The sequence below is a fragment of the Spermophilus citellus genome (assembly GCF_964194105.1).
Source record: "Spermophilus citellus genome assembly, chromosome: 7".
Classification (NCBI taxonomy): domain Eukaryota; kingdom Metazoa; phylum Chordata; class Mammalia; order Rodentia; family Sciuridae; genus Spermophilus; species Spermophilus citellus.
In genome coordinates this window covers 135,062,950-135,075,610 of record NC_138188.1, presented here as the reverse complement: position 1 = coordinate 135,075,610, position 12,661 = coordinate 135,062,950, and the positions used below count along the sequence as shown (strand labels likewise).

General features: G+C 37.1%; 1 protein-coding gene across 1 annotated transcript in view; it reads right to left on the bottom strand.

The window, feature by feature from the left end:
- Positions 1-4,367: 4,367 nt before the first annotated feature.
- Positions 4,368-12,661, bottom strand: part of ROBO1 (roundabout guidance receptor 1) — a 385,179-nt gene continuing 376,885 nt past the window's right edge. The window contains exons 28-29 of the mRNA XM_081301295.1: positions 7,381-7,577; positions 4,368-6,044 (exon numbers count right to left, since the gene is read on the bottom strand). Coding sequence (XP_081157421.1) covers positions 6,030-6,044; positions 7,381-7,577 — 212 coding nt within the window. The 3' untranslated portion in view covers positions 4,368-6,029. The remainder of the gene's footprint in view (positions 6,045-7,380; positions 7,578-12,661) is intronic.

The window sequence follows — 12,661 nt, the reverse complement described above, 5'->3', positions numbered from 1 at the left end:
ATCAGATGACAGTGCTATTCTGGCAGTATAACTCCACTCAATTTTATGAAAAATAAGTAAGTCAGCCAGTTTGAGCAATCTACCAACAAAGCTACTTTCCTGGAACCAGGGGGCCAGCTCCAGGGCCCCAGGAGGACTCCCTAGGCTCTAATTCTGAAACTACCAGGTGTCAACTCCAAGGTGCACATTGGTCCCTATGTAGGCTCTGAAACTCAGTTCTGATGACACTGCCTGCCCTGGCCAGTTGCATGCAACAGAGAAGGACTTAAGTTCCAAACAAGGCTCTCCAAAATGTAGAAGACCCCTAAAGTGCAGGTCAGAGAAAATGTCCCACTTGTCCAAGTTACTTTTGTTAATTTCTGAACTAAGAAAGTTATAGAAATCACTTGACCTAGAAGCACTGAAAGTTCTGTTTTACTCAGAATCAAAACCCTCAGTTTCTCCCAAAAGAATTTTTAATAACTCAAAGATTAACTTGCACAGAGAGCTGGTGATTACGCCAAAGACCTGTCTTAATATTTTCAACCTGTTGTTACAAATTACTGTAGATAATGTGGCTTGATAAATAACAAATCTAACAGTTCTAGAGGCTAGAAGTTCAAGATCAAGGTGGAAGTCTACTAGGTCTTAGTGCACTGACTTCTCCTGTATCATGGCAGAAAAAAGAAAGAGCGTTCCAGGGTCCCCTTTTATAAGGACACCAGTCCCATTCATGAAGGCTCCACCCTCATGACCTCTTTAGTTCCCAAAGGCCCCAATTCATAATGCCATTACATTGGAGATTAGTAGTTCAACATTTGGGAAGACAAACATTAAGTTTGCTCGAGTACCCAATTCATGCAAATTTTATGAGTGCAATTTAAGGGAATAAGCTCATATAAATGTTACATTTCATTAAATTTAATACTCCATTAAATTAACAGGTTTGTTTTATGAGCTTCCGTGAAAACGCTACCAACTTTTGTTACAATACAATGCCTCAATGATAGTCTTAGACAACAAATGAATTGGTTATCCTCAACGTTGCTTGGTATCTCTTTCATTTTATTCCAAGGGATTTGGTAATTTAGCCTGCCTTCATCCACTGTGTGTGTGTGTGTGTGTGTGTGTGTGAGAGAGAGGGGGGGGGGAGTGAGGGAGAGAGAGAACACATGTGTTAGAAGTTACTTTAATGATTGTGAACACTTATTTTTCTTATGTATAGTAAAGCTTTTCTCTTTATCAGAAAATGGAAAATTGCAGCTATTTTTCTAAGGATCCTCTTCGTGTCTGTTTTCATATCCTTTATTTTGTTGTATTTTAATGCTGATACTGTAAAAATTTTTAGAAGGTTAAATGGCAGTTAAAATTCAACACATATACCACCAACAATTGATGATTTGTCATAACTCCACCAATGTGAAAGTAATTTGAGTAATTGTGACTAATTTCATTTAGGGTATTAGGAAAGAATATCTACCTTAAATTTGGAAAATGGTAAGCTGAGGATTATTTGATTTTTGATACCATGTTGAAGCATTTTCCGACCATCCTATTCATAGGAGCTGCCACCAAGGACTCACAGTGGCTGTCATTTCTCTTTGAGCTCAGACTCACCTCCTCTTGGCAACTTCCCAGCTCAAATGCCTGCCAGATGCTGCCTTCTTTCTGCTTCATCTTTTTTGCTCCCACTTGGTCGACTCACTATAGTGTTTGGAAGTTAGGTCCCTTACCCAATGAGCAACCTGCAACTGATAAAGAACAGGAACCAAATGATAACGACCCAGGTTCCTGTCCTTCTGTGCAAGGTTCTGGGAGGCATTTTGAATTCTTCTCAGAAGAACCAGTGAAGCCCTCCAGTGGAGGTATTTTCACATCCTTTCAAGGACTTACATAAACTTTTTCTTCTTTTATTCACCTCTCACTTCCACTTCCTGGGATTGTATCCCAAATATATTCTTCACATCCAAGTCTTTGTCTCAGACTCTGTTTCTGGAGAAACATGGACCAGAGTAAGTCACTGACCTCTTCATCTTCATGGATGAGTGTAAATTCTCCAAGGATTTTTTTTGATTAATAATTTGCAAATAATAAATGTGAGGAATTCATGTAGCCCTGAGGGTAGTGGTTATTTAGCCTAAAGAAAAAGAATGGTGTTAGGGTTCTCTAGCCCAGTAGAGATAATAATATCATGTTTGTATTGTCCTAAAGAAAGTTAACTAAGCAAACATATGTAAGTTCCTTCTGCAGTTGCTTGCTCTTCAACTGCTCTTGTCTTCTTGCAGTTTTCCTTATTAATGAGGCAAATAAAAGTTTGACACATGTTCACTATCTGTTTGTATGAGACATAATTTTTTTAATGGCAAGCAGTGAAAACTACATCATGAATGTCACCTGGCTGAAGTGATTGTTTAAGATACTGCAGCTGTAGGATGCGTTCCAGTTTCAGATATACAACAATGATTTGTTAGGATAATGGCTTACAAACTATTTTTAATGTAAAGGGGTTTATCTTCAAAATGCAAATGATTTCACTTTAGTGTTTTCCAAACTGCAGTGGTAGCTCTCATCCTCTTCTCCAATCCACACACTGCCCAAACGTGGCATGCAGTTGAGGAGGCATAGCAGTACCTTGAAAGGCTCTGAGGAAGTCCCAAGTCTCTAGAGCCCCAGATCTCTAAATCCTGGGTCTCTGGAGTCCCGACATGGCATGGAAGAGTGTAAAAAACTTTCCTCCCAGCATGCTACTCAACCTACCTCAAAGGACTCAGAAGTGTCTAGGGAGGGTCAATGGATAAGGAAATCAAGGCTGGAAACCAGAGGCTACACATCAAGGGTTCAACAAATGGAGATCACCAGAAATTTTGGCAATAGCAATACCCCAAGCCCCCTGTCTCCCACCTCCCTATGCTTTCTACACATGGAGTCAGCCTCTGGAATGTAGATGCCACCTTGCAAAGATGGAAATTAGACTATATCTGAAATGAAAGTAAGCCAGATATGACCTAAATCTCCTGGAATTAGGATTACACTTTCTGCCTCTAGGCAGAACAGCAGCCCAATATACCAAATCTATATATGGAGAGTTTAAGTGACATGTTTGCATCACTGAATTGTGCAAAGAGTGCCGAAAACATCATTATCACCACCCCTTGTATGGCCCTTGAATTCAGAAGCAAGCAGACAAACAATAACACCAAGAATTTATTCCACAATTAGGTATTTCACAGTGAATTTTACTTACCGGAAACTGACCACCCTCATCCTTATACCACACTTATTCTTTTACTTTCATGCAAATATTTAAGAACAAACTATGAATGAAAATGGGGTTGCATGTGTAATGAATTTCAGTCCATAAATATAAGATCTTGTATTGTTTGTGGAGTTTACAAAGTCCATACCATATACATTAACTCACTAAATCATGACAATAGCTCCATGAGGTAGGTATTACTGAATTTACAGGTGAGGTACCTGAGACTTAGAGGTTAAGTAACATGTCCAAGGAAACACAGTCAAGATAAAACTGGGACTCAAATTCAGGGCCTTGATACACATAATTTGCATGTGTATTGCATACTATAAAAAAAGAAAGGCTTAACTAGTCTGCCCAGCAAGGAAAAGAAAAAATTAGGCCATTAAACATGACTCTTCATTGTTTTCCTTCAAAAAGCTTGGAAACTGACTTGACCTGTGGACCTATTCATCTAAAAATGGATGCTGGAAATTTGAAATTTCACTGCTTTTTCAGTTTTTTACTGATTTTCAAATTCTGATACACATAAAATTTAGGTAGGAGAACAATATATATGTCATAGCAAAAGAACCTTCAAACAGTTTCTTTTGCTTTTATCATTTCCAAGACATGATACCCATCTCATCCATCCAAAGCTGAATGCTTAAAAATGCTGACTTTACCAAATCATAATGTGCAACCTAGTATATGGTTTCTTAAAATGTCACATGAATTTGTAACAAGAAAGAAGATAGTTACTAATGAGCAATTTGGATTCTTTTGGTCAATAGAATGTAGGCAGTTCAAACTTTACAAATCAGGTTTATCATAGTTGAATTCTGATTATTTTAGAAATAGGGTTACTGAAATTCAGATGCACATACATAAACAAATACAGCAAACCCTTAAGAGTTACTCTTTTACCAAATAGTTAACTTCAAGCTCAGATTCATCTCACATTTTTCATATCAGAGGAATTAAATGGGAATTTTTCCTTATAAGTAAAACCTGGATGTCCATAAAACTAATTGAGAATTTTTACTCTTTTGATAATATAGTGGTGAAATGTTCAGACAAAACGACTTTGTGATTAAATGAAGTAAATTTGATCAGCACACAATGGAAAAAAAATCAACACAAGAAAGAATGATGTATTTGAGAACATTTTTAATAAATAATGTGACAAAATTACTTTTCTGATTATTGGATTTTCAGTATGCAAAATTATGGCTAAAAATAAGAGGCTTCTTACATGAACATAATGAAAACATTAATCACATGGGTTGTTCCCTTAGTACTGCACACGCTTTCTATGAAACTTTCTCAAATAATCTAAGTGAGCACTTTTCATTTTTGGTGAATACCAGCCATTGTTTGTGGTTCAGTTTTGTTTGGCTTTGTTTTTCCAGTGGGGTCAGGCCTGATACCTGTGTATGAATAAATGTACATTTTTTTCTTCAAATAGCACCAAATATAAAGTTAATGAAATTCATATAATGACAAAAAAAGATCATAAAAATCTATAGTCAGAGGGCATCGTTTGGCAATTCAAAGCAGTAATGCCCTATTTGAGCTTATAAGGAAAGCTTGTAGGATTCTACATTGGCCACAACAAACTTAAACCATTTTTTTTTCTTTAAATCTATGAAAAGTAAGAACCCTCTAGTTCATGGCCCACGATAAAGTATGCACATGACTCCACCATCTCTTATCATTCAAATATTCCAAATACAAACATAGAGCATTAACAAAACAGGTTAAAAACGCTTCTCAACATTTTTTTTTCCAATAAGACAAAAAAGGTTAATAGTTACAATGGTTTACAAATAAAGTTTAGTGATTGTGCTTTTAAAACCAAAAAAAAAAAAAAAAAGATTAAAAACAGTGCATTACAAAAACAAAAATCAAATAAACTTCCTTAAGTGGCACTTCTGAAAGCTGAACTGACACTACCAGAAGAAATTTAGGCCAGTTAAGATAGGATGTCTTTACTCGATTGGTCATTAAAGGCATCCATTTGTTTGTAATGTGCATTTATAATTGCTTCTTGATTGAAAAATAGAACAAGGTTTTTGCTAGGCGTCCTTATGACAATGACTAGACAACCAGAGATCCAACTGGCTTATCCCTCCTTATCAAAAAGTACATTTCCAATAAGAATATACTTCCATGGTTGAAATGAAGACAAAATAAAGTACCACCAGGGGTTGCAAAGAGTATATATTTACAATGTTTCTACCCCGTTCAAATTGTTTGTTGTTCTGCATTTGCTATATTTTTAGTTTCTCCCCACAAAGGGTGGTATGAAAGACTGATTTTAAAATCATGTTAAAATGAAATATGCTTTGATTTGCATTAGCAGTCGGTTATAGAAAGATTATACTTTGAGAGCCCTTGGCATGAGGTTGATAAATCAAGTTTGTGTCTTCAATCAATATTTTGCTATAAGTTAGCTTGGTATATAAGCAGTGCAATGCCATATCTCAGGGGCAAAATGCAAAAGAACTGTTTGGTTCTTTCTTGAGGCTGATGACTGAAGCAAGAAGTTGATACACTTCTCTTGCTGGAAGTCAAGAGAAATGGTTCCAATAACGAGGGGAAGAGAAAGGTTCTTCCTAGGGTTAGGGATCAAAGAGCAACAATAAAAACCCAATAACTTTTTTTAAAATGGTACCCCAATACGAGGAATAGAAACGACAATTTGTACATTCTGATTGCACTGAAAATTTTATCTGGCGTCATGTGTCATCAGACAGGAGGCATCTTGACTGATAATTTTCACATTAGATCGCACAAGCCTCTCTGGTTGTCTTCAGCTTTCAGTTTCCTGTAAAAGAGGCATTATTGTTAAACTTGAAGATAAATCACAAGAGTATTGACTCGTCTTGTTTTTTAGGCATTTATTCTTACAGTCTAATGGGTTTTTTTTTTTCACTCATTCACTGGCATAAGTTGAAAAGTACTCATGACAACTAATTCATCTATCAACTTTAGTTGTCTTGATAGCAAATCCAACAGTTCTCTAACAAGTACCAAATTGTTTTGCACTGTGCCTCAGTGTTGTGGGGGCAGAACACAGGGCTCTGCAGGAGAAGGAATATGCTGAGTTCTCCATCCCTCTCCATCTCAACTCAATCCTATAACTCTGCCTTTGTTGACTTTAAATATTAGAATTAACTATAATGATTTTTTATCCTCCAAGAGGGTTTTCCTACATAAAACAGGCAAATTTGACCAAAAAATCTCTCCGAAGCATTTGCAGCAGGAAAGACTTTTTCCAAACTTCAAAATCAAAATACATTTGGCTTTAGACAGCATTCAATCAGACATGATTGGTTCTAATATTTTCTTCATTTATTATGAAGTTATAGTTTAATCCTCACCATCTATTTGAGGCTAAATATATTTGTAATAGGAAAAATTTATTCTGTGCTGATTTTTTTATTAAATGTAGAAGACACTAATTTTTAAAAGGGAGGGGATTTTATAATATGACATGACTTGCATTCTATCGTGCATCATAATTTATAGATTCCAATAAGGGAGGAAATATTTGAATATTTAAAAGAGTGAAGGTGGAAGATATTGTCCAGGGCTGGGGCTGTGGCTCAGTGGTAGAGGACTTGCCTCAAATGGGTAAGGCACTGGGTTCGGTCCTCAGCACCACATAAAAATAAATAAATAAATAAATGAGGATATTGTTTCCCATCTACAACTAAAATATATACATAATATATATATAAAGTTGTGTGTCCAAATCAGCTAAATTGATCCTGGTGATTGCTAGACTGACAGGTAACATGGGCTACGCACTCTCACATTATAAAACTCCACCACCTCACTGAGTTTTCATATAACACTAGGAATTACAGTATATCTAGATCTATAATTCTTATTTCCCAGCATTATCTTTGCCATGTATATTTCTTATCTGAAAATATCTTCAAAGAAACTACTACTGACATTTAAAATTATAAAATACATTTCAAGAAAATCCTTATATGCTCAGAATGTTGGTTTCTGACATCACAAACATTAGGGTATAGAGAAGTGTGTAATAAAAATAGTAATGTTTCTGCACACTGATGGATATTCCTAATTTTGAGGTTGACATATTAACTACAGTCTAATGAGGAAAAAAATTGGGAACAAAATAGAGATACCTCTAATTCTTCATTATTATCTTCTCCTCTTTCATATCCTCCAAGTACTTGCATTTCTGCAATATTTCTTCGACCTACATTTGCTTGTTCTCTTTGTCTGCTTCCTGATCCTCTTGATGACATTGAGCTTGAGGAACTGGGATCTCTGGGATTATTCGATGTTGGAAAAGTAGGTCTACAGTAAGGTAGAATATCCTCTGTGTAACAGAATATAATAAATGCATGTGAACACCACTGTGCACTTTCATTGTATAAAGCATCCCTCCTGTCTCGGTAATTCTGAATGGGGAATCATCAGTGATTCCAAAGAATAAATAAGGGTACTATAAAAGCATAATGCATAATGCACACTGGCTTTTGAAAATAAAAGTAGCAAGCCTTGTTTTCCTAGTAGTAGCTGGAGATTTGGATTGACTCCACTCCTAAGCTTATATCCACATCAGAATTCTCTTGGGACTGATAACACTTAAGGAAGTAAACCAAACCTGGAGTCGACTTGGTTTCCAATTCTATGTCATTCACCATGTGATCTCTGATCATTATTTAGGCTTTAGTTTCCATTTTTTTTTCCAAAAAAAGTGATAATAGAATCTACTTAGAGAAGCTCCTGGTGTTGATATAAAAACAGATAAGATAGTGAAATATACATGTAAGCTACAGAGTGTTCTTAAAAGGAATCAGCAGAAATGAAACCCAGTCTTCTAGAACTACTAAATCAGAGCCAAGCCTGGGTTTACTCCCCAGCCACAGAGGTAGTCAATGTGTATGCCTTATGGAACTCTGGACTTCAGAAGCCTGACATTATTGCTGACTTTAAAACACAAGGCACGCTAGTCAATGTCTAGCTAGTACCTGAATTTCTATCTCCAGACTATTTTCAATTTACTGCCACTTTTATTGAAGATGCACCATTCAATTGCTCACATTTCTTTGTATCCTGTCCACTCTACCCTCTGAGCATGAAAGACATCAAAACCAATCTCTTCTACATGTTTCCCCCCACCCTGAAATGCTTCCTCTGCCATCCACATTGTCTGAAGAAACCCCACTTCTTCTGACATGCCCACTGGTACTCTTCCTAGAGGAAGGGTCAGGTTGGAAGACTTGCCGCTCACTCACAGCACCACTTCTAAATGATCACTCCTCCAATCTCGCACAAAAACGTTGTCCTCCTCCAAGTCTGAGCCATCTATCATTCTACTTCATCCGCAGATGGGACTCATGGGGGTGTCCCAGACCATGAGGATGAACACTCAGGCAACCTCTCTTCGGAGACTTGGTCACCTGTGGCCTTAGCCCTTTGTCCCTGTTTCAGAAACCTTTTTCTTTCTATTGATTCCAGTTTTACCTGATATATCTGTACCTATAATACATTAAAAATATTTTCTGCTAAAACTTTGCTTTACCCTCTTTTCTATAGGAATCAATACCTTCTTTCTTCACTGCTCAGCTGAGCTTCTTGAAAAGCAATTTTGACTCAGTATTGGTAGTTACAACTTCCAATCACTCCGTCTCCCCTGAAGTCTATTCATGCCCACATTACTACTGTAAAACTCAAAAAATGGATAATGCTAACCAAGTTTCATTCCTTAATCTCTGGACTTCTCACTGCCCTTATCATTTAAATGTTTCTATTCTCTTAGTTCCAGTACTCCTTCCTTCCTGACCAATTTTCCGGAGAATGCTTTTGATTTTAAGAAGTGCCTCTTGCATGCCAGCACCCTATAGTTCTCTTCTGTCAGCCCAGTGCCTCTTATTCAGATAGTATGCTATCTCTCCCATTCATCCTGGGTGATTTCTGTCACTCTTATAGATTGAACCTTTTCCAGAATATAATTGCCATGAGGACAGGTATTTTTGTCAGCTTCACATATTGATATATTCCCCGTTTGACATATAATAGGTCATTAATAAGTAGTTTCAAATGCATGAATGAGTGAGCACCTTTAACTGCTATTTTCATCATTAGGTAACATTCATTTATATTTTTGACTCCCAAATTATGTCCGAATCTTTGGGCCCCACAGCCAGCCTAACTGGCTCCTCAGATTCAGCATACAGACAATGATCTCATCCTGCCCATCTCCCTGAGATTTCATCCCCCTTTCTATTCTCTAGTACAACTACTGGTATCACTAATCATTAGGATATTCAAGGTAGAAAATTTGTATTACCTGAGATTCATTCTGCCCTTTCAAAAACCTTCCTGTATGTCTTAAATGTACTTCCTCCATATATTTAAACATACAACAAGTAAGGTTGATTTTGACTCTAAGAGTTTCTTGAATTTTCCTAGTAACTCATCAATTCTCCGATATCCTGGTTTAAATTCTCTGCATCTCTTGTGTGGGAATTGTACACATCTTCTAACACATCTCTGCCTCTACAGCTGTTACCACATAAACCAGCTTCTCTCAACATCCTTCCTCTTTATATGATCTATGGGCGCCTATGATTTAAGCCTTCTTCACCTCAAGAGCTTCATCTTTGCACTTTTATTGATTGAATTTCCTACAATCTTCCCAATGGACCATATAGCTTTAAATGCTGACTTTTCCACGTGAACAATCCACTTTCCTTGTCTGGCTAAATCCCACCCATGCTCAAACACTCAGTTTACATGTCAGTTGAATAGTTCTTTACTAACCTTCCATCTCCCACAACAGTGAGTTAATTGTCCCTGTTTCAGACTTTCAAGTAGCATAATACCATGAAAAGTATACTGAATATAAAATAAAAATATTCATTTGACTGAGACTTTAGGGCTGCCTAGAGGCTCAATGGTCAGCAATGATGGCCCTAGGGAGGCTGCAGAAATTTAAAAATTAAATAAAAATATCCGCGAATTTATAGATTATCTGTCTCTCTCTTTCTGACTTCAGTTCCTTAGGGTCAAGGTTCATGCTTACACAAATCTCAGGACTTAGTACAATAATTAATAGCATAGTGGGCATTTGATAGATGCAGAAATAAATTGAACTAACAGAGGTAAATGCCAGAAAAAAGATCAGATGTTCAAGTCTCAAAGACCACTCTTCTTAATTAAAAAGTACCATACATTACACATGTAAATCAGCGTGCCTCTTTCATTATAAATAATGTAAGTTGAATTATGAAGGTGAAAATTACAGCAAGCATAGAAATGATAATCTAATGACACATACAGAGGGCCATGGTTCAAAAAAAAAATCTGAAAAGCAGTATACTCAATACTTTTCATGAAACAGAAAGAATTTCTTGTTTCAAGATTAATGGTTCCAGAGCTGGGGTTATGGCTCAGCGGTAGAAGGCTCTCCTAACACGTGTGAGGTGCTAGGTTCGATCCTCAGCACCACATAAAAATAAATAAATAAAATAAAGGTATTGTGTCCAACTACAACTAAAGAATATACATATATATCTAAAAAAAAAAGGTTAATGGTTCCAGTCTTAGTTCAGTCATTAAATTTCTGAAGATCAATGTTTAAATTTTCTTTCTTTGTCCCAATTTTGTGACACCAAGATCCTTACCAGGCTTGTAAAGTTTCCTCCTGAGGAATCCCACCTATTTTGGAGAGAGAGATTGCTCTGAGCAGGAAATTGGTCTACACTTTCTGGCAAGATATAAAATTCATAACTTACATCGTGACTTTTTATTGATGAATCAGTACTTGGAGCACTGTCACCATGAGCCAAAAGCTCAGGTCCAGATCCACTCCAACTTAATTGATTTAAAAATAAGCAAGCACATTACTGAAACTTTGGGTTGTGGTGACGTCTCCAGGGGTTTGTGGTCCCAGAGTGGAGGTGACTGAAGAGCAAAACAGAACTCTCTACCTCACTGCTGAGTGCACACCTGCAGTAGGAGTCCAGGCTTCAGTCCCTGAAAAAAGCCAAACTGCCCTCCATGTTGAAGGGAAGTTCACGACTGCCCAGATGCCCACAGTGGACAGAGCAACAGACTGATGTCAGAGCTTACCACGACATAATCTCTATAGGGAAGTACCCTCAGCTTTCCTGTCTACTACCCTCTCTCTTTCCTGACTCCTCCTTCAAGCGAATTTTGTTCTTGAATCTCTTCCTCTTAAATGGTTTCTTCTCCTTATTTATACAGTACATGTTCAAATCCCTTGTCCTCAAAGATTTCCACCAATTTGACTTTCCTGCCAACCCTACTGCAGCCCTTCCTTCTCTTCAACTCAACTTTCTGGAAAGAGGTTTTGCTCAACACCTCCCTTTCCAAATTTCCATTCACTTTTCAATCCTCTGAATTCTGGCTCCTATTTTGCATACTGCTCTGAAGAGTTTTGTTTGTTTTAATACTACTAGTACTCATGGGTGATGCATTACAAAAATCCTTTCCTCCTCCATTATTTCCAGGTTATTTTTTTGGGGGGGGGATGGGCAATGCTGAGGGTCAACTCAAAGCCTCTCATACGTGTTAGCAAGCTCTCTACCCCTGAGCCACACCCCAACATTAACACACTATGTTCAAAACCCTGTATAATTTTGATTATTACCTGTAGACAGGACAATCTCAGTTTCCTTTACAGAGCATGGATTCTCTGCCTACTCTCTAATTATAATCTTCTGTGGCTGGTGGTGACACTTTGGGACATCTCACTAGAAACTATTGTACTTGTCTCTTCCTATTACCACATTCACCAATCTCCTCTAAGTAGATTAAAAACAAAGTTAACAGAATGCTACAAATTAGTCTTGAGGTTTTTTCTCCCTGAGAACTGATGGCTAACCATTTACCAGCATATCACTGCTGATATTTAGCTTTTGTAAATCACAATTATCACCTCTGGGTCCTTGGTTCCTAAATCTACTCTACCCACAACCTTCCTCCTGATCTTTAAAAACAATCTTCTACATTCTTATTGATTTTCTTTATATCTATGCTCTTGTCAGCATCTTCATTTAAGACTAAATTTATTTTCCCCATGAAAATTATTTTTTCTTCTTTTTTCTATATTGGTTAATATAATTGTGCTCAATTATATTACAACTCAGACAGGGCCACCTAATCAACATTTGGATAATTGTCTTTAACTGGATTACTTCAATTTACATTCTGACATCTGATGAGTCATCAAGTCCTATTGGGCCCATCTCTGAAATGCAGACGTAGGCTGTTTTCTCCTTTTCATTCAATCCATTTTAATTCAGTGCTTTCACATTTTATGCCTGGATTATCACTGCACTATTCCACCTGGTTCCAGTCTCATTCTGTGCCATACAGCCCAGGTAGTTATTTTGCTAAAGTCAAACCTGATTGCTATTTCTCACTCAAAAT